This window comes from Eumetopias jubatus, unplaced genomic scaffold (assembly GCF_037043125.1).
Source record: "Eumetopias jubatus isolate StellerSeaLion01/CBP00866 unplaced genomic scaffold, mEumJub1_p1.0 scaffold_8, whole genome shotgun sequence".
Taxonomy (NCBI): domain Eukaryota; kingdom Metazoa; phylum Chordata; class Mammalia; order Carnivora; family Otariidae; genus Eumetopias; species Eumetopias jubatus.
Window position 1 is genome coordinate 137,636,893 of NW_028274814.1, and position 21,762 is coordinate 137,658,654.

At 61.8% G+C, this 21,762-nt stretch overlaps 1 protein-coding gene across 4 annotated transcripts in view; it reads left to right on the forward strand.

Annotated features, from left to right (window-relative positions):
- Positions 1 to 21,306, forward strand: part of PRR5 (proline rich 5) — a 50,975-nt gene extending 29,669 nt beyond the window's left edge. For 2 of the 4 annotated variants that reach the window (XM_088025404.1, XM_028115548.2), the window contains 7 exons: positions 3,475 to 3,555; positions 8,595 to 8,643; positions 9,768 to 9,825; positions 14,501 to 14,592; positions 15,025 to 15,165; positions 18,562 to 18,697; positions 20,331 to 21,306. In XM_088025404.1, coding sequence (XP_087881530.1) covers positions 3,475 to 3,555; positions 8,595 to 8,643; positions 9,768 to 9,825; positions 14,501 to 14,592; positions 15,025 to 15,165; positions 18,562 to 18,697; positions 20,331 to 20,806 — 1,033 coding nt within the window. In that variant the 3' untranslated portion in view covers positions 20,807 to 21,306. Of the gene's footprint in view, positions 1 to 246; positions 313 to 1,915; positions 1,999 to 3,474; positions 3,556 to 8,594; positions 8,644 to 9,767; positions 9,826 to 14,500; positions 14,593 to 15,024; positions 15,166 to 18,561; positions 18,698 to 20,330 lie in introns of those variants that run through there. The other 2 variants (XM_028115550.2, XM_028115549.2) reach the window with 2 other exon arrangements.
- Positions 21,307 to 21,762: the final 456 nt, after the last annotated feature.

The following is a 21,762-nucleotide window of genomic DNA, read 5'->3' on the forward strand; positions in this document are numbered from 1 at the left end:
TGCCTGTGGTTTGCACAGGAGCATCTGCCGGTGCCCGCACTGGGCCTGCCCACCTCTGGTCAGGAGGCCACAGACCGGGGTGGCTGGGGTTTCACTTCTATTTTGGAGGGAAGATAAGTCACATGAGGGCTTCTTGTTCCCCACCCTTCCTCTCCCCAAGTGGCTCGCAGCAAGGTTTTTTTTTGTTTGTTTGCCCAGCTTGGACTTGGGCTAGAAAGGGAACCTCAGCCCCTAGCTGCAGAGGAATGGAAGGAGGAGGGCCCGTCCGGCTTGGGGCAGCGCGGGAGACGGTTTCCAAGCCGGCGCACCGGGGTAGGAGGACCGGGGGCCGGGCTCGCTGGCTCTGCTGGGTGTCACGCTCGTGTGACTCTGGGCAGTCCCTTGGCTCGCCAGACCCTCCTCGTTTCCTTCCATAGCCTGGGGTGTGACAGGCCCCCCATGTGGTGGTTAGAAGGGAGAGACTGAGAAAACCACAGAGCGGATGGTTGAGCTGTGGTGGGAGCTTCTGGGGACACACCTGTCCTCAGAGTCACTGCCGAAGATGCCCCAGCAAGTGTCCCCCGCGGGGCACGCCACTGCCCAGGCACGGTCTCCTTTGGGCGCTGGAGTTCCGAATCCATGGTGTGGATGGGGAAGCCGAAGCCCAGGTGGCCAGCGTTCACAGTGGGCGGAGAGGGAACGGCGGGTCTCAGGGTGACCCCCTGGGCTGGGCCGGGGGCTGCTCAGATACAGGTGTTGAGAGACTCAAAGGGGGGGGGTGATAAACTCCCTCACTGGCTGATGCGCTGGGTGCAGCACCAGCCTGAGCCTGGGGGTCAGGGATGGGGGCAGAAGAGTCAAGCAGATGGACCTCCTCTCCCCTAAAAGACCACTGAGGTCAATTTTTTTCCCACAACACCAGTGTGAGGGAGGAGGGACCCGACCTGGGGGGATTGGAGGAGGGTTTGAGGTCCACGGGGCAGGTGGAGGGCGAGCCTACAGGGGGAGGGACAGCATTCAGAGAGCCGGCCTCACCGTCCAGAGCCACTGCGTGCAGGGTCACCCCTGGGCTGGGGTCCCTCCAGAAGGCTGACAGGAAGAGGAGGAAGGCCCGGGAGAGGCTGCTAGGAGCAGGTGTGTGTGACGAGCACAAGAGGCTGCCCCGGGCTCGGCCTGCGCTGGCTTCCTCCCCGCCTCGGGGTCCTTGGTCCTCTCTGCGCCTCAGGAGCAGCTGGGCCCCCGGGTCCCAGGGCGGTGCGCAGGACTGCCGTGCGCCTCCGGCCCCCCAGCAGCCCCCTCTGGGCCGGGAGCGGGTTCCAGCGTGGCAGCACTGGAGGACCGCTGGGGTCCCAGCGACCGTTAGGCTTCCTGGCCGATTTTTCTCTCTTCGAGCTGTAGATGGGGAGCAGCCTTCCGGGGACACAGTGGTGGGGCTGGGTCCACCAGGGACTTCCAACGGGGGTGAGCGAGGCTCTGGCCGGGCGTTTCATCCTCACAGCGGCCCAGGGTTGGGGGAAACAAGTTGGAGGACGTGTGTCTTGGACACGCAAGCCAGTGGCATTCTGATGCCAGGCCCGGAGCGGTCGGGCGCCCCAGGTCAAGTGACCGGTGTCCCACGCGGTCTCGGCCAGCACTTGTTGAGAGGCTGGTAATTCCCGGTGGAGCTGGTCTCGGCCTCGGTCCTGGCGGGGACCAGCCGTGGACTTTGGATGTGGCCCCGCACGGCTCATGCCCCCCCCGGGGGTGCAGGGCCCTGCGCGAGCCCTGCCCAGACCCGGCTGCATGGGGACGGGGGGCAGCTGTTGGGTGAGGAGCTCTGTGCCCTCCCAGGGGGACGTGGCTTCTGTGAGCCTCTGTGTCCCCATCTGCGAAGTGGGGGGCCAGTCTGCATTCCTGGGAAGCATGGAGCTAATGCCAACGGACAAGGGCACCAGGAGCTTGGTGGCTGCTACCTGGTCTGCGATGTGAACGGCAGCGTGTGTCCAGCTGTCCCCTCCACGCTGAGAATCACGGCAGCAGGTCTGTGAGCTTTAGAGCAGTGACCGGGGCCTAGACGGAGGGCGGTGGCGCCACCCAGACCCGGTTCTCGCCCTCAGGAGTGTGTGGCTGAGCGAGGGTGGGGTGCTAATAGGAAAGTAAATCAGCAAAGTGCCAGGATAGGAGTCTTCCTGGGGAAGGGAGGGGGTCAGGAGGGCTTCTTGGAGGAAGTGGCTTCTGAGCTCAGTCTTCAGTATGCTTACCTCGTATTCAGGGAAGGGAAGGTCCGGGCCGGCAGAAGGGGCAGTGGGTGCAGAGACCCAGAGGTGTGGTAGCCCCTGGCCCGTCCAGCAACTCCGAGACTCGAGTGTAGGATGCCCCGGCATGCAGGGAGGGGCCATTCCTGACAAGCCTCGAATGCCATGTCCGGGCCTTGGGCTATATCTGCAGGGCAGTGGATGCCTCACAAGACCCTGGTCGGGGAAGTGACGGGGGTGCTGGTGTAATCAGGTCCAGGCATACAAGGAGGGGCCCTGGCTAGAAGGGAGGGGAGGGGCGCAGCGGAGCTCCAGGAGGTAGAAATGGGTCTGACTTCAGGAGCTTTGGCTTTGGAGGGTGAGGGAGAGTCAAGGATGAATTTTGCTTGGGGCTTTATGCTCTTGGGGTTTATAGACAGTGATAGAAACAATTTAATCAAATCACACAGAAATACGTGGTTACACAGTGACCAGTCTGTAAAAGCTGGCAACAACATGTGATCTAAAGGGAGCAGATAGTGGAAGTAGTAGGAGAGGACCAACCAGCAGAAAGGGCACATGCAAAAACCCTGTGGCTGGAGGCCGCTTCCCCAGTGGGGCCCATAACACAAGCATTCAGTGCTCAGGGACACCAGGGGTCAGGAGGGGCTGGCTCAGGGGCACCTGGAAGCCCCTGGTAGGTGTCGGGTTGGGATATGTTACAGGGTGCGACAGGTGATCGAAGGTATCCTTGGGGAGAGGGTTCAGGAACAAGGGAAGGGGAGCAGAGTGTGTGCAGGCTGCAGAAGACATCCTGGAGAGGTGACTCAGGCTTGGGGGAGGCTGGGGCTAGGGGTGCAGGATCTTGGGGTCAGGATGGGAGCTGAGGCTCTGGTGTGGACAGGGTTCATGAGGACAGCCAACCCCTGCTCTCCAGGGCCTGCCTTATAAGAGAAAAGACGGGCACCTGCTTCTGACCAGGCCTCCTTCTTTTTTTTTTTTTAAGATTTTATTTATTTATTTGACAGAGAGAAACACAGCGAGAGAGGGAACACAAGTTGGGGAGAGGGAGAAGCAGGCTTCCCACTGAGCAGCGAGCCCGACGCGGGGCTCGGTCACAGGGCCCCGGGACTGTGACCTGAGCCGAAGGCAGACGCTTAACGACTGAGCCACCCAGGCGCCCCTGACCAGGCCCACTTCTGTTCCTCCAGCCGAGCAGGGTGGGCTGCTCCAGAGAGGGGTGGCTGGGCCTCGATGTCACTCTTCTTTCTCCCGCCTGCAGCATCCACAACGGGGTCATCGCCGTCTTCCAGCGCAAGGGGCTGCCTGACCAGGAACTCTTCAGCCTCAACGAGGGCGTCCGGTGAGTGGCCACGTGTCCTGTCCTGGGCCCGAGACTGGCAGGGAAGGCTGTGTCAGGGCGGAGGTACAGCCAGGCCCTGCTCCCCCAGCCGCACCTGAGATGCCGCCCTTACAGCCGCAGCGGGCAGTGACCACAGGGCCACGTGTGGACCTTGACTGCGGGCCCTGGTCATGTGGCTCTCGGGCCTGGTGGGCCTTCACCCCCACCCATCCTGAGCACTTTCTCCTCAGGGGAAGCAGGGTAGGACTTGGACAAGGGCTTGAGATAACGCCCACATTCCCCGCTGGTGTTGAACATCATGAAGGATATTATTCTGTTAAAGAGGAAGGACCCACCTGCCTAATGACGGGAGTGTCGTTCCCGGAAAGGCAGTTACGGCCCGGCCGAACGCCCCTCATTTCCTGTGGATGGCCAAGCAGTGAGCACTGGTGAGGGAGCCCAGGACAGACCAGCCCCTCCAAGCTGCCACTGTGAGCCGGGTGCCATCTGTCATTCAGAGGGAATCTGCAGGGCCAGCCCCGTTAGTCCTGCTTTGCAGTGGAGGGGGCTGAAGCTCAGAGAGGTCAGGACACTTGCCCGGGGTCACACAGCTGCCTCAAGAAGGCATTTCCTACCTCTGTGCTGTTGCCTTCCCGCCCTGGCCCATGCTACCCTGTCCCTGTGTCAGTATCTGGGAAAAGTAGGCAGCCTCGCTCATCAGCTCAGGGTGAGACTAGATGATGGAGACAGGGATCATTTTCCTACAGGGCTCCCCAGCCCAGTGTGGCAGAGCTGAGAGGGGCCTTACCGACAGGTAGACTGAGGCCCAGGGAGGGAGAGGGGCAGCTGAAGTCACAGAGCAGGAGCTCGTTGCCTCTCCTGGGCCCCCTACGTGTCACCCGCCCAGGGGGCCCTGCTTTTCTCGGGCTCCCATTTTACAGGTTAAGGAACTGAGGCAGAGGTCACATGCTACGTGTGCTCACAGGGCTGGTCAGTGGAGCTGGGACTTGGGTTCCTGACCCCAGGCCTTGTGGGTCCCTTGGGACAGCCCCCTGCCCGGCCCCCGCCCCCTCTTCTCTATCACTTGGCCACGTTAAATCGAGTGACTTTAATTATGCGTGATACCCATAATTATGCGTGAGTCCATCACTGGATTAGCCTTGATCCCACGAGAGAGCCCGGTGACAGGAGCCATTGATGGCGCTGTCACTCTAATGTTTTCCTCGGTTCTCGGGGCCGGGTGGTGAGACGGGCGGTTGGGGGTGCTCCTCGGCTGGGCTCAGGCAAGGCTAAGTCCAGGGAGGTGAGTAGTCACAGGATCCTGATGTCTGGCCATCACCCTTTCTTTCCCATTTTTATATACATATGTGTATACAAGGACATATAATCCAGTCTTAAAACATACGGGTTCGGTGGTTTTTGGCATAATCACAGAGTTGTGCAGTCTTCACCACTATTTGATTCTGGAACATTCTCACCCACTCCCCCCCCCATAAAAGCCCGTCCCCATTAACAGTCACTCCCCATCCCTCCTCCCCCAGCCCTTGACAAATGCCAATCAGGTGTCTGTCTCTGTATGATTTGCCTCTTCTGGACGTTTCTCATACATGTCATCAGCCGACACGCCCGTGGCCTTCGGTGTCCGGCTGCATCCGTGACACCTTCAAGGGTCATCTGCTTTGGAGCCTGTGCCCTCACTTCATTCCTTCTCGTGGCCAAATAATATTCCACGCTAGGGAAACCACATTCCGTGTATCCGTTCACCTGCTGCTAGACGTCTGGGCCGCCGCCCCCCCCCCGGGGCTGTAACGCGTACGGCCCTGAACGTGCAGTGCAGGGCTTTGTGCGGGCGTGTGTATATGTGGTTTCTCCTGGGGCCACACCTGGGGTGTGCACAACAGCTGCCCCAGCCTCCCTTCCCACTAGCTGCGTCTGAGCGGCCAGTTCCGCCAGCTTCTTACTGGCACTTGCTACTCTTGGGGTTTTGTATCTGACAGCACTGTGGGTGTGAGTGCCGTCTCGTGGTTGGGGTTGGCAGTTCCCTGATGACTATGACAGGAACATCTTTTCACGGGCTCATTGGCCATCTGTATATCATCTTCGGGGAAATGTCTACTTGGCCCATTTTTAAATGGGATGACTTACCTCTTCCTTGTTGAGTCGCGGGAGTTCTTCATATATTCTGGATCTAGACCCTTACCAGGTTCTGATTTGCACAGCTGCTCTACCATCCGTGGGTTGTCTCTTGGCGTTTCTGGCAGTGTTCTCCGAAGCATGAAGGTTTGATTTTGATGACGTCCAGGCTGCTGGTCTCGCCTCTCTCTCGACCACCTTCTCCTAAGGCCCCAAAACAGACACACTTGGCATAGTAGTTTTCCCAGATAGAGACTAAGTCACTCTGGGTTGCAGAGGACACCTCTTTACCCCGTTTCAGATGTCATTGCCCCTGAAGGACTCCTCATGCACCCCACCTTCTTAAACAGAATCAGGCCCCAGCATGCCCTAGTTGTGCTCAGCTGTGAAAGGCCTCTTGCCCCGTGCCCAGTGGTCCAGGCTGCTCTATGTTCTCGGGCCTGTCTTGACCCTGCAGCTGCTGCCAGGGTGTCTGCCTCGGGCCAGGAGAATCATCTGGAAGCTTATGGGCAGGAGCTCGGCCACCTGCTCTGCTCCTGAGAGGCCCCTTCTCCTGCCTCCTGGGCTCTGGCTGGGATGCAGATTATCTGGCCGTGCCCCAGCTCCAGCCCGATGTCCCACTGGCCCTGTGGCGCCCAGGAGCCAGCAGGCCCATCTGGACAGGGTGGCCCTGGCCTCGGTCTCTGCCCCCCCACCCCCTTTCTGTGGCTGTCCTTCTCCCCTCAGATGACACCCGGGCTGTTCCCCTTGCAGTGCCTTCCCCAGGTGGTGTCCCGGGGTGCATAGGCTGGCCTGGAGGCTCCACTGAGGATATGGGAGTAAGCTAACCAGCAGGCCCCACAGGGACCTCACCACTCGCTCCCCAGGGCCTCAGTCTCCACATCTGTGGAATGAGCATGGTTCCCCTCATCGGCAGCTGGGAGAGCCGGTGAGCACAGCACAAATTGGGGGATGCTTGGCTGGCCATGCCCCTCGCCCTTGCTCAGGGGCTCATGTAGTGAGTTAAGAGGAAATGTTAGGAGGTAAGGGGAGCCCCCGGGCAGCCAGCAATGGGGCAGAGGGTCTGCTAGGCCCTGAGGGAGACAGTCATTCATTCATTCATTCATTCATGTTCATACTCACTGTCACTGACTACGGGCCAGGGAGAAGGTGAGGAGGGCTTTACTGAGCACCTGCTGTATATACCAAGTGTAAGCCATGGTCTCACTTGACACCCCAGACCCTCCTCCTCCACCTTCTGGCATGTCTCAGACCCCAGATGAGGGTGCTGGAGCTCAGGCAGCGGAGGGGACTTGCCCAGCGTCACACAGTGGACTGGCGGCGTTGGGGCTGGCTCTCTGGCCCCTCACGGGCTGAGGGGACTCACCCAGACTCAGCCTTGGCCTAAGAGAAGACCCTCCCTCCTTGCCTTTTGCTCTCTGGCCTTGCCCAGAGTGGCCCCTTGTGTCATGCATGTGGTGACCCTGAGATAGACACTGAGCTTGCACATGGGGTCACACAGGAGCTGAGGTCATGTTTGGTCCTTGGAGGCGCAGATGATTGGGAGCAGAAGGTGAAGGGACTGTGGCAGGGGCTGACCACAGGGGGCCGCTGGCTTCACACCCCCTCGCTGTCCCAGGTGGAGCTCAGCCTGGTGAGTGTCGCCCCCGTTAACCTCACAGTTACACGGGGATGGCGTCGGGTGGTGACGTGGGATTGGTCCTGTGCTAAGAGAAGCTGCCGGCCAGGGGTTGGGGACAGGGCCCCGGTCGGGGCTGCCACCAGACAGCCGAAGGTGCTCTGACCCTCAGGGTCCTCACTCATCCCATCCAGGGACACCAGGACCACCTGTCAGGCTGTCGTGAGCTTCAAGTCTGTGACTGGCCTGGCGTGGCCGTGGCCCCTGAGAGCTGCTCAGGAAACGTGGCCCTCTTCGTGTCCCCGCCCCATCTTCTCTGCACCTTCCAGATCCTGCCCGAAGCCCCGGGTTCCAGGGATGCCTGCCGCTCAGCTCCTGGGGTGCTGGTCACCTCACACAACCCGCCTGCCCTCTCTCTGCTTCACTTCGCCCCCAGGCCCCCATCCCCCGTGGGGACAGCCCGGTCCTGGGATGCCCACTTTCAGCCCCAGGAAGGTAGAGCGTAGCCACCCTTAAAAGGCCTTGGAGGACCAGAGCACCCTCTTCGCAGGTATGGGGGTGGTGAGTTCAGTGCTCCCCAAGTGTGCACGTATGCACGCGCGCACACACACACACACACACAGCTCCAAGGCTGACCGAGATGAGAGCGGGGGAGGTCAAGTGTTGGGCCGAACATTGACAGTGCCCAAGTGTCTCCGGTCTGGACCAGGACGCCCACCCTTCTCTCGGCCCCCAGAGGTGTGCGGTGCAAAGAGCTGTCAACCTGAGTACAAAGGACGGGGTTCAGACCCTGACTTGCTGTGTCCTGTGTGGCCTTGGACAAGTCACTGGACCTCTCTGAGCCTTCCTTGCCTCGCTTGTAGAAGGGAACCGGAATGAGCACCGACTGCTCGGTTGACGGAGTACAGGAGGGCTGTGAAGATGCCCTCGGGAGCCGTGCTCCCTGCTCGGGGCGGGGTGGGGGGGGAGCGGAGGGTTAGAGGCCCAGCACTGCCGGTGTCTCCCTGAGAACGTGACAGATGCCTGTGGCCCTCACTCTCGCTGTGGGGAGCCTTCCACTTCTGCTTGTGTGAAATGGTGGTGGGGGCCGACAGAGCCACAGCTGAACAGGACGGGGGCCCGAGGCCCACCCCGCCCCCTCCCTGCCCCCGGCCCCCTGCTGGGACGGGGCTGACGGGGCTGTGCCCACCCTTCGCCCCGGGCTGAGCGGGTCGGCCTCCCAGCTGCACCGGTGACCCCCCCCCCCGTCAGCACTGCGTGGTCTCTGAGCCCTGCTGTCCCTCACTGTCCTGTCTCCTCCCGTCCACAGGCAGCTGCTGAAGACAGAGCTGGGGTCCTTCTTCACCGAGTACCTGCAGGTGGGTGGTCTGTGCTCTTGAGCGGGCTGGGGTTGCTTTCTGAGCTGGCCAGAAAGGACAGGGGTCACCTACTCTCCATGGGAACACGGAGCGCTAGGTTCCAAGGACTGCCACACCACCGTGACTCAGTTTCCCCGTCTAGCCAGCGTGGCCGTTGTGCAGGTTAATGATAACGATGCGGGTGAAGTCTTCGTGCTGCGCGAACCCCGGCATGTGGCAGGACGCAGGGCTGGCTTCGTTCAGGGCCGTTCACCTCCTGGAATATAGGGTGGGCTCCCAGACGTCCACGTGTACGTTACTGCACGACCCCAGCGCCCTGAGCCACACGGTGACGCCGTTGGCCTGGCGTCAGCATTGAGAGGCCGCTCTGTGCCTGCCTTTGCATTTGTCACACCTCCTCGGGCCAGCAAGCCTGAAGAGTCCACGCACACACGGAACCACAGGCCCGGGGCACATGGCCAGGAAGGAAGGGTGGGGAGCAGCAGCGGGGCTGGGCTTCGAGCAAGGGCCCACCTGGCCGGCGGAGCGGCCTCCCCTCACGCGGGGTCGGGGTTGGCGGAACTCACGTGCACGGTTTAAAGTGCACGGTTCGGGGGCCTTCAGTGTCCTGACACCGCTAATTCCTGGGTCAGTCCGCGCTTCGCTCCTTTTTTGCAACCATGTGAAATTCCACTGTCCAGAGACACCCGCTGTGTCTGTCCACCCGTGGGGACGCTGGGACGCTTCTACCTTTTGGCTGCTGGTGGCGGTGCTGAGACCACCAGGTGTCATTCTCAGCCCAGACGCCTGGGGCAGCGTGACAGCATGACCCCCGCGCTTGGGGCGTCAAGGTTCACACGCCAGGACTTGAGGCAGGGGGCCCCTCTTGCTTGAAAGGCCTTCCTCCATCGGGGGCTGCGAAGGCGGCCACCTGCCCTACTCGGCTTGTCTCCGAGGGGCCATCTCTCTCCTCCCAGGGCGAGCTGAGGTTCAAGCTCTACCGGGAACAGGCTGGGGGGTGGAGGGGGGCATGGGTAAGAGCCCCTGCCCCGGGCCTCGGCTGCCGGCTTGGGAGGGACTCCCGGGGGCCTTGCTGGCCCGGGCACCCCCGCAGCAGTAACGGCTTGCCTGTGTGTGCTTTTCAGAACCAGCTGCTGACGAAAGGCATGGTGATCCTGCGGGACAAGATCCGCTTCTATGAGGGTGAGTGTGGCGACCCCGCAGCTGGGACCGAGTGTGGGGACGCGCCGCATGCCGGTGTCCCTGCTGGGACGTGTGGCCCTCCCAGCCTTGCCTGTGTCCCCAGGGCTCCGGGTGGGAGGGCAGCAGGGGCAGCAAGGCCAAGATCTTACCCCAGGAAGGGACCTTAGTCGGGACAGCATCTGCTCCCCCACCCCCACCCTGCAGCTTGCTGGGGCCCGAGAGGGCTGAGAAATCAGGGAAAAGGCCCTGCTTCCCCTCACTGCTCCTGGGGCCTTCTCGTGCCAGGGCACCCCATCTCAGCATCTTGGGAGAACCCCGGACAGGACCTTTGAGGACCTATTGTTGCCCTGATGTTCCTGAAGGAGGAGGTGGGAGCCAGGGGCTGCCCCCTGGCTGGAAGGAGTTTGGGGCCTGAGCCTGGTGCTGGACCTCCTAGACGGGTTTTCTCTTTTAATGCTCCTACCCACCCATGAGGCCTTCAGGTCCCTGTGCCCATTTCGTAGCTGGGAGCAGCGTAATGATGGCAGGCGATTTGTCTGCAGGCACACTGTGAGTAGAGGGTGGGGGTGCGTTCGAGCCCGGGCCAGCCTGGCCCCAGCGCCCACGCCCTTGGCCCTTCCGGAGGCCCACAAGTTCCAGCGCCAGGGAGCAGCAGCCAAAATGTTGTCTCCTTGTAGGAGTGAATCGGCAGAGAGAAAGCTCAAATTACGGGAGGGCCCAGCTCAAACCACAGTGCCTTTGCTAAGGCCTGCTTTGTGCCAGGCCCTGTGCTGAGTTCTGGCTCCGTGAACATTGGTTGAGCGTCTCCTATGCACCAGGCCCTGGGCACTTGCTTACTCTCTGCTAGACCGTCCTGAGTGTTCTCCGGCTCCTAACTCAGGGCTCTCCCAGCAACCCTGCACAAGAGACATCACTGCAGCCACTGCACATACAGGGAAACTGAGGCACCAGGGCCACACGACCCTGTGTGGCAGCCTGGTTCCACTGCCGCTTCGGTTCTTCCTTCGATCCTTGCTCTGATCCTACAAAGAAGGGGTGTTAGCCCATTTCCCAGAAGAGGACACTGAGGCCAGTGGCCTAGTGTGCTCTGGATGAACTCAGCTGCGTGTCCCCTGCTCTTCCTGTGTCTCCCGCTTCTGTCGGGGGGGAAGCTCTGAGGCAGGAGCCTGGGAAGGGCCACCAGAAGCACAGTCAAGGGGAGGGAGAGGCACAGACTGCCAGGGGTCGAGGCTGACTTCCTGGAGGAGGCGGCAACGGAGTCCAGCAGTCAGGGCGGTGAGGATCTGGCACCTGGCGGAGATGCCCTCCCACGCCCCTCTCCTTACTCGGCACATTCCAGCAGTGCCTCTGCCTCCCACCGGCTCCAGCCCAGGGGAGCTGGGAGCTTCAGAGAAGAGCAGCTTTGTGCAGCTTAGTCGAGCCCTGCCTGCAGCGGCCGTGTCCGCCAGGCCACCCAGTGGGGAGTGCCAGCCCCGTCCAGCCTCCCCAGGCCTCGGGGACAGGCACGGAGCCCCAGTCTGGGGGCCATGGGCCCTGGCCTCCAGTTCCCATCCAGCCACAGACCTCAGCCTCAGTGTCCCAATCTTAGAACCGTGGGGTTGGATGGGCTCCACCCGTGTGCTCACTCTGGGTCAGGCCCCAGCTAGCCTCGGGGGGCCTGGAGATGGAGCAGATCCAGCCCTGCCTAGCAGGGGCTGACAGTCCAGTTGGGGACACAGACGTGGACCAGACAGTGACAGTTCAGGGTGATGAACGTCAGGGTGAAAGGAAGCCCCGGGGAAGGAAGGGTTAGTTCCGTCTTGGCAGTCAGGGAGGACTCCATGGAAGCAGTGGTCCTTGAGTCAGGCCTCAGAATGTGGTCTGTCCGGGAAGACGTTCGGCCCCGTTCGGCCCCCGTCAGTCCATGCCGGGGGGACAGTCGCTGATGCCACACCCTGAGGGGTGGCCTTTGGAGCCTTCCCATCCACCTCCTGCCCCGGTTTGGCTCCCAGGGCAGCTCTTCCTTGAGACTGCTCCCTGTGGCCAGCCACGTCCTCACCTGTGCCTCTGCTGGAGGGTAGTGGGTGGCCTCATGTAGGCCAGCCCCAGGACCTTGCCGCCCGTCCCTCCCTCCAGCCTCCAGCCTCCAGCCAGGCCTTGGACATCAGCTCCCAAGCACAGCGATTCCTGGAAACAGGAGGCCCGGAGGGACAGCCTTGACATGGAGTCTCCCTCCCGGACCACGCCTAAGGCTGTGGTTCCGTGGTCTCCAGGCCTGGCTTACAGGAGTGGGCTCCGGCTGCCGCCAGGATGACTCCTCAGCGGCCAGAGACCCGAGGACTCCAGGGAGGAGCTCAGGGGCTCCTGCAGGCTCCAGGCCCTGGGCTCAGCCCTCTCTTGTCCAGCAGGAATCCCAGGCTGTTACGGGCCATCCGGCCAAACTCCCCAGTGGCCTTGACACACTGGCCCCGGGGGCCTGACTCCACCAGGCCGTCCTCCTGGCCAGCTCTCCTCCTCGGAGCTCCTGCTGTGGCCTTTTCCACCGCCCCGTGGTCATCACGGGGTTGAGACCCGAGCCAAGATCAGCCTGGTGCGCTCCGGTCTCCCGGGCCCTCAGCAGGACTGAAAGAGGAAGACGGACCCGCCCACCAGGGGAGAACCTGGGTTCTGCTGAGCTTCTGCCGGTGGCCGTGCCCCCAGCCGACACTTCGTGAGCACTTGCTACGTGGCAGCCTTCCGCCCCGTGCGCACGAGGGTGTTCACACCCATTTTACGGAGGATCACCCTGAGGCTCTGGTTGCCGGACTCCCCGGGGGTCCTGACGCTGTCGCCTCCGACAGCCCTGCCACCCACCTCGCCTGCAGCCCCAGACCACGGGCCCCAGCAGAGAACTTGGCCGGTGGGCGCGGCCGTGCTTCCTGGCCTCTCGGTCAGCGTGCAGTTCTGATGGGGCCTCGAGGCGGTGTTTTACAACATCTCCTTTCCACAGCATTTCCGCCCCGTGGGCTGGAGAGCAGCCTGCGGACGCCTGCCTGGCCCGTGCCCAGAGCCACCCCACGGCCAGCCCAGGGAACTGAGCCGCCTTTCTTCTTACCAGGGACGGTGGGGACCTGAAGGGACCTTTGTACAGGCCGAGCCCCGCGGGCGGCGGCACCCACCCATCCTGGGTTCTGCAGAGCTAGGTGTGGGCCCCCAGGGAGGGTCGGGAGCTGGCTGCCGGGCAGAGAGCCCCAGTGCCGGCCGATTGGCCACGCTCAGAGGCCACAGCACCCTGGCCGCCCGCTGGGCTGGATGGGCTTCCTGGGGACGCCCCCAGCAGGCTCCCCTCCCAGAGCCCCCGAACCTACATAGACTTGGGCCTTAATGGGCAGGGAAAGTGTGGGGCCCAGAGCCCATGGAAGTAAGAAGAGGTGAAGGCCTTTGTCCGGCTCCGTGATTCCCATGGAAGCCTCGAGGCAGTCTCACCTGGGCAGTATAGTCTGGGACGCCGGCCAGCATGTGGCACTTCACCCTCCTCACCCAGAGACCCCGAGCACACCCAGGTTTTCTCCACCAGTCCTTAGTCTGACTTCCAGGTCGGGGGTCCCACCGAGCAGCAGAGGCCTTGGGCGACACGTCCTGGGGCCTGCTTATCCCAGACACAGCAGCTTTCATTCCAGGCAGAAGGGCTGAAGGTTCAGCACTTTGCATTTCCTGGGGGAGCCCCGACCCGGCTCGGGGACACCTCATCTGTCCTCATCCCTCAGGGGCTGCCCATCCTGAGGATGGCATGCTCCTTCTGCAGGGCTGGCAGAAATAACCCAGAGCTTGACCAAATGGCTGCTTTTCACACATCTACTTGTGTGGATTCCGCACTGAGGATGTCCATCAACCTGGCGAACCCAGCGTCCTAAATCAGCTTGGGGAGCACCTCCTCCAGGAAGCCCTCTTGGCCTGATCCTCTCCGCTTTTTCTGCTTCCCTTCCCTACCTGGGACATGCTGTTCTTGGACGTGGCCTCCCTGGCTCCCCAGATCCCACCCCAGGCAGCCCAGGGTGGCGGGGACCAGGGCCCTGGAGGAAAAGGACCTGAACCTCTCAGAGGCTCTGTTTCTCGGTCTGCCCACTGAGGTCACCCCTTCAATGGGACGATGATTGTGCTTATAGTTGCCATTCAGGGTCCTGCTTCCCTGTCCTGGGATGGGTCTGGGGATCTTGGAGGCTCCACTGGGTCCCCAGTGCCCAGTGAAGGTGCTCTGCAAACGCCTGCAGGGGTGGACAGGTTCCCCACCTGCTGGTGGCGGGGGGGGGCTGTCACCACGGGAATTGGAGGAGACGGGCGTGTGCGGCAACTGCCCTCAGGCACGGGGGGCGTTCCTGTGCGGGTCTGGTGTGGGATGAAGGAGTGGGAACCAGCAGCAGTGCTTACGAGCTCGTCCTCTGCCCTGGACCCCGTCTCCGCTCGTTTCAGCCCCGCAGCCCTGGGAGGTCGGCCCTCGCACTGTCCTGTTTTATTAGTGGTGGAGCTGAGGCACAGGGAGACTACACCATGGACCCCCGACCACAGAGCTGCTAAGTGCTGTGTGCTATCAACCTGGGGTCAGGGGGGCGCCTCCAGGGCCCAGAGCCCAGCCCTCAGCTCCCGTGTCTTCCTGCAGACGGGAGAGAGGACTCCGGCCTGGGGGCTGGTGAGCAGTGATGGCTGTCTGTGCCCACAGGACAGAAGCTGCTGGACTCACTGGCGGAGACGTGGGACTTTTTCTTCAGTGACGTGCTGCCCACACTGCAGGCCATTTTCTACCCGGTGCAGGTGAATGGCCCCTGCAGCCGTGGGACCCCTGGGGCCCAGGCGACCGCCCGTCCCAGCCTTGCTGCACGCTGCCCCCGGCCTGGGGATAGGCTCGTCCCCGGACCTCTCAGAACCGCTTTCCCACCCACAATTTGGAACTAAGGACAGTTCCCTCCTACAGGCCCTATAAAGCCCTGGGCAGCACATAGTAGGCCCTGCCCAGCACACACGGGCTCGGTTTGTGACAGTAACCCTTTCCTTGCCTGAGGAAGCTGACTGGGGCCTCTCCTTGGGACAGGGGTCATCCAGGGAGGAGGACGGGGCGGAAGGGGGCCCGATGGTCTGTGTGTGAGGCCGTATACCCGGGATCTGGTCCCAGATCGTCTGATGTGGAGGGAAGCGGGGGTTTCGCGTGACGGCAGCGGGGCGGGGCGCGGCCTTCTGTGTCTGCAGGGCAAGGAGCCGTCCGTGCGCCAGCTGGCCCTGCTGCACTTCCGGAACGCCATCACCCTGAGCGTGAAGCTGGAGGATGCGCTGGCCCGCACCCACGCCCGCGTGCCCCCTGCCATCGTGCAGATGCTGCTGGTGCTGCAGGTGCGTGGGGCCCCGAGGGGGCCACTGCGCACTCCTGTGGCAGGAGCATCCCTGGTCACAAGGCTGGGCTCCCCAGAGGCAGAGCCTGAGGCGAGGATCTGGTTCCATGTGACTTGTCGATGGAGAGACTCTCAGGAGAAACCCGGAAGGAGAGAGGGAAGCAGAACAAGCCCAGAAGGTGTTGGGGGAAGATGGGATTTAACGAGAAGTGGGCCTCAGCCTCATCCCATGGGGAGCCCAGGAGTGTGAAGGGGCCCAGAGTTGTCCCTCGTGGGCAGGGGCTGTTGGTCACCCCCCGCAATGGTTCCAGATGTCTCTGGTGCGGATGGCTCTTACCGGCCAGAGCAGCTTTGGGAAGGGGGCAGCCGCAAGCTGGGGATGAGTGGCCTGCCCAAGACAGCGGGGGATCTGATGGGCCACCAACAGCCTTTACCGCAAACAGGGCCTTTTGCAAACTACTGCATCCTGTCACCGCCCCATTTTACGGGTGGGAAATGAGCCCTCGTCTGCCCAGAGCTAACGAGGCCGGGGCTCACCCACATCTGACCGCCCCGAGGTCCTGTTCATTGTTCTGCATCCCCCCGTGCACGTGGGTATCCTAAATTAGGGTCTGCGAGTTTGGTCCTAGGGTCCAGGGCAGCCAGTGAATATCCCCGGAGCAAGGAAGGGCCTGATGAATGTGGAGGTCTGAGGGTCGAGGGACTGCACTGGGCATGAGCTGGTGGTCGTCCTGGCAGCCAAGCAGGGTGCCGGGCCTGCTGCTGGGATTTGGAAGGATTTTAGCTAGACCTGGCTGGGTTGAAGCAGGGGACCTCGAAGGACTTTGTGTCTCTCAGCCTCTTTCCTCACCTCTGTGACGGATTGAAACTTCTGCCTGCAGGGCAGGTTCAAGGACAGTGGGGAGAAATGACGTAAAGCCTTCTGTGTGCTTCTGGGAGCCCACAGTGGCCGGACTGGGATTTAGAGCCAAGGAGGCCCCACTGTGATCCCATGAAAGCCCTGAGGTGGGTGGCCAGACTGGGGCGGTGCTGCCCCCTGGTGGCCTCTCTGCCTCACGCAGCTTCCTCCGCTTGGCCCCTTTGCCCCCAAGACTTGCCCTCCTGCCCCTCTGCTGTAGCCCCACTCCCCACCTGGCCGGCACTTTGAGTGAGCTTGTCCCCACTGTTTTCGAGTCCCAGGTGGATCTGAAGTCACAGCTGCTGGTTAGCATGTGCCGAGGGCCTACCGTGTACCCCGTGCTTCGCGGGCAGAGTGACCATTCCTCTCCCAGGGAAGCTGGGGGAGCAGCTGTGCCTCTGAGTGTTCACCAGTAATGCAGCCCCTGGGCCCCCATTCTCTCACTGTGCAGTGGGGAGCAGAGACAGACATCCTTTACAAGTCTGGGGAATGAAACAACGTGAAGGTCACGAACGCCCTGCTGAGCGGAAGCACCTTGCTCATCTGTTGCGCTGTTGCTGGGGGTGGAGGTAGTTCCAGGGAATGTGGGGTTTTCATTCCTGACGTTAGGAATTAGTGTCGTCTCTTTGGTAGTCACCCTGGCTGGAGGCTTAGTGATGTTACTGGGCTTTTCAAGGAGCCGGCTTTTGGTTGCATCGATTTTTCTCTCAGGATTTCCTGTTTCAGTCTCATTGAGTTCTGCTCTTATTATTTCTCTTGTGCTTTCTTTGGACTTCGTTCTCTCTTCTTTTTCTAGTTTCCTGAGGTAGAAGCTTAGGTTATTGACTTGCGGGCTTTCCCTTTACTAATATATCTGTTCGATGCTACAGTTTCCCTCAAAGCACTGCTTCAGTGCATCCCATCGATGTGGATCTGTTTTCATTTTCATTTCTTCAAAACATTTTAAGATATTTGTTAAGATTTCCTCTTCGGGGGCACCTGGGTGGCTCAGTTGGTTAAGTGTCTGCCTTCAGCTCAGGTCATGATCTGAGGGTCCTGGGGTTGAGCCCCGCGTCGGGCTCCCTGCTCAGCGGGGAGTCTGCTTGTCCCTCTGCCTCTGTCCTGCTGCTCATCCTGCTTATGCTCTCTCTTTCTGTCAAGTAAATAAATAAAATCCTTAAAAAAAAAAATAGAAAAAAGATTTCCTCTTTGATCCACGGGTTATTTAGAAGTGAGTTGTTTGCTCTCCACATATTTGGGGATCTCCCAGTTACCTTCCTGTTCCCAATTCCTGGTTTCACGCCGCTGTGGCCTGAGAGCAGGCGCTGTATGATTTCTGTCCTTTCCAATCTGTGAAGGTGCGTTTTATGGCCCAGAACATGGTCTGACTTGGCAGGCGCGCCCCGTGAGCTGCGGAACGTGTGTTCCGCTGTCGTGGGGGGAGGCAGTCTGATGGCGATTAGGTCCCGTCGGTTGATGGTAGTGGTAAAGCGCGGTGTGTCCTTCCCGGTTTTCTGCCTGCTGGTCTGTCTCCCCTAGTGGATTAATGATCTCTCCCAAGCTTCTAGTGGTTTTGCCTCCCGTGGTCTGGTGCTCTGTTTTTAGGTGCCGGCATGTTAGGGGTTGTTACGTCCTCCCAGAGAATTGACCTCTGTATTGTTACATAGTGACCTTTTTGGCCCCCTATGACTAAAGTCCGCCCCGTCTGAAATTAACCTTGAAATTAACCTTGAAATTAACCTAGCTGCTCCAGCTTTCCTGTGACTGGCGTCAGCATGGCATAGCTCTCTCAACCCTTTGCATTGATTGATTGATTGGAGGGAGGGAGGGAGGGGCAAAGGGAGAGAGAGAATTCTAAGCCGACTCCGTACGCCGGGAGCCCGAGGTGGGGCTCGATCCCACGACCCTGAGATCATGACCTGAGCCGAAATCAGGAGTCGGCCCCTTAACTGACTACACCACCCAGGCACCCCTCAACCCTTTGCTTTTAGTCTGTGTGTGTTTTTCCAGTTGAAGTGGGTTTCTCGTGGGCGGCGTGGCCGGGGGCTCTGGCGCTGTCCAGAGCTGTCATGTAACGTTCTAAGAGTATCTTGTGCTGTGAGCAACTGGCGGCCCCTCGAGGAGGAATGTCTTCCCGTTTCTTCGCGCTCACTAAGGGCCTACTGTGTGCCAGGCCTCTGCTGGGGGTGCTGGGGGCACAGAGCTTGCCCCCCCCGTCAGCCAGACCAAGCCTGTCCTGTGGGCGGCTGCCTTCCTCAGGCTTTGGCTCTAATGGAACCAGAAGAGGTAGAGATCTCCTCAGAGCTCTGGACGAGGGGCGTCAGGGAGGAGAAGGTGGGCAGGGCCTGGGTGGCCCTGGGGGGCAGCCTTTTCTGCCTGTAGCACTCCATGGGATGAGGAGTGAGGGCAGGGGTCCCCAGGGGAGGCCTTCAGTGGTGACAGTCGAGCTCAGCCTGGCTGGGCCAGGGCGGCAAGGAACAGGCTATCTAGTGACCACCTGCCTCCCTCCCTCTCTTGCAGGGGGTGCACGAGTCCCGGGGTGTGACCAAGGACTACTTGCGCCTGGAGACGCTGATCCAGAAGGTGGTGTCGCCCTACCTCGGCACCTACGGCCTCTACTCCGGCGAGGGCCCCTTCACACATTCCTGCATCCTGGGTAGGGCTTGACCGGGTCTTGAGCGGGGAGCTGGGTAACCTCAGGCCCCATCCACCTCTGCCCAGGGTCCAGGCCTCCCAGTGAATAGATGGCCACAACCAGATCCCACTGGGGATTTGCTTTTCGGTCATGCATGAGACTGTCCTGAGCATCCCCCAGCCCTGCTGTGTGCTGGGCCCGGGGCACGCGGGGCCCAGGGTCCCTCCTTCAAGAAGTGAAGGGGACCTGTCAGGCTGACACCGTATATGGTGATGTGATGACTTCCCCGAGAGCCCCGCAGAGGCTGCTGTGTTCCTGGTGAGGTCCTATCTGTGTTCAGTCCTGAAAGGCGGGAGGTGGCCGGCGGAGGGCACAGCACATGCAAAGGCCCGGAGCCCAAGAAACCTAGCTTGTGTGGGGACTCACAGGGGAGGGGAAGGGGGAGGTGGGCGTCCTGGGGCTGCCTGGCCTGCCTGGCAGAAGCCCGCCACGTTGCTCCTTTAACAGACAGCCCATTGGTTCATTCGCCTCTGTAAACCGAGCACCTGCTGTGTGCCTGCCCCCGTTCTTGGCCGTGGGGGATCAGCAGAGACCAAGGCCCACCCACATGGGCTCTCAGGGCCAGGGAAGGCAGACCAATGAGTAAACAATCCCCAGATGAGTCTCCACGGGGACCCATACCCAGGTGATATGAGGGCCATGTGGGGGAAGGCCAGACTGGAAGTGACAGGTGAGCTGAAGGAGGAGGAACCAGGCCTGGGGAGAGGTGCACAAAGACCATCCTGGACTGGGGGGGCCCAGAGGCACAAGGGCCACTTGGGAGTGCCCACCTACCTGCTGGTGTAAAGCCCAGCTACCAGGCAGGCCCCAGCAGCTGGAGGAGAGCCCCTGCTTCCCCCCCGCCCCGACTCCGTGTGTCTCTGGACTCCAGGCCTCTGCTTGCCGGTGGGGGGGGGGGCGGTGCTCTGTCTCTTGCCCTGGAAAGGCCCCTGAGCTGCTCACCGGGCTCAGCCCTGCCACATGGTGGTCACTCGGTGGAACTGCAGGGCCCTGAGTGGGAGCCTGAGATCAGCCCGACGCCATCCTCTTCTGCCCCCCGGGCACCCGCCACACTCCGAATAAAACCCCAGCCCTGACCACCTCACGTGAAAAGACCCTGTGTCATCCTGCCCCCGCCCTGACACTTAACCACCGCCTGACCTGTGGTCCACCTACACGGGTTCGCCCTCTCCACGCACACTGGGACTCCAGGAAGTGCCGCGGGTGGTTTAACTTTCCATAGGTGGGGAAACTGAGGCACGTGCGCATTTGAGCCAAGCAGCTGATTGAGCCTCCCCCTCCCCCAGCTCCTGACCATCCAGAGTGAGGCTGGGACGGAGGAAGGAAGGAAGAAGACACACAGGGACAGACCCAATGTCAGAGCCCTCTTCCTCACGTGCAGGGGCGTGAGGGGGCTGGGCTGAGGATCTGCACCAATCGGGCTTTTCCCCGTGGCCGCCCTTTGTGCGGAGCTAAGCACACAGTGGCTGCCGGCTAGCCTCTGGCCTCAGGAAGGGCCTGGACCACACAGGTGCCTGGGTTTGCCAAGTGGCCCCCTCCCTCCTGGTGGCCCCTGGCCCCCCGTGCCCGACACCTTGTCTGTCTGTCTCTGCAGAGAAGCACTTCCTGCGCCGCTCCCGCTCGGGGGACGTCCTGGCCAAGAACCCGGTGGTGCGCTCCAAGAGCTACAACACCCCACTGCTGAACCCCGTGGCAGAGCACGAGGCCGAGGGAGCAGCACCCGGCGGCCCCGGCATCCGCAGGCACTCGGTCTCGGAGATGACATCCTGTCCCGAGCCCCAGGGCTTCTCCGACACACCTGGCCAGGCTCCCCCTGGGGCCTTCAGACCGTCTGCGGGTCCGCAGTCGGGGCTATGCCCCAGCAGACTCTATCCCCCCACCCAGCCCCCCGAGCCTGGCCCAGGTGCTGCCCGCCCCTCCCCACCCTCTTCCAGTCCAGAGAACCTGGTGGACCAGATCTTGGAGTCCGTGGACTCAGATTCGGAAGGGATCTTCATTGACTTTGGCCGGGCCCGGGGCTCAGGCACATCGGAGTTTGAGGGGGCCGGGGGTCGGCAGAGCATCGTGTGACAGCCTCGAGTTTCTACTGACCGTGTGTGTGCCTGTGGGGTGCGTGTGTGCAAGAGTTTTTTTACTCTGTCCCGTGTGGTCGGCTGTGGGCCCGGGCCACCTTGCCGTTCCTGAGTCTTGGAGGGAAAAAGTGTCACCACCCGAGCCCCCGGCCCTGCTCCGTTCTGGGTGTTGGCCACTCCACCGCCCCGCGCGGGTCACCAGGCGCACCGGTCAGCCCTGTGGGCACCGAACAGACCTGGCCACCCACCCCCGGCCTGCCGCAGCCCGTCAGCGTCCACACCCACGGAGACTGAATCCTGTGGCTCAGCCAGGCCTCCGGAACGATCCCCAGGGCGATGGGGGTCGGTAGCACATCCGCCTTCCCCCTTCCCACTCACCTCAGGCCATGGCGTGACCTCCTGTCTGACCCTGTTCCAGGCCCTCCTTGCAGCCTGTCCTCACTCTGCCCAGGGCAGCTGGGGGGCGGGAAGGGGATGGAATAAAGCTGTCTGCCCCGATCCCGAGCTTGTGTCTGCGACGCCAGGCCCCAGACATCCTTCCCTAGTGCTCACCCTCAGGTTGCCCCTCGCCTCGCTGGGGTCTCCCCCCCGCTCCCAGGGCGGGCAGGCTCCTAGCGTCTGGTTTCTCTGTCCTGTCCTGACGGTGGGGCCCAGGGGCCCCAGAACGAAGAGCTGGAAAGCTGAGTAGCCTCTCAGGAGTGGCTGGGACCATGGCAGGGAAGGGGCTCGCTCAAAGGGTCAGGGGTCAGCGTGGCCAGCAGGGGGAGAAGGGCATGTGAGGTTCCTTCTGGGCTGGGTGGGGGATGTTTTTTACACCGGGTTGGAAGCCAACCCTCTGACCCCATTCCGAATGCTCACTTCGCCTGGAGTTAATTTTCTGTTGGAGGTGGGGAGGGAGTGCCCAGGGAGCAGGCCTGACGGAAGGGGGCTGGGGAGTTCTGTGAGTCAGGTGGT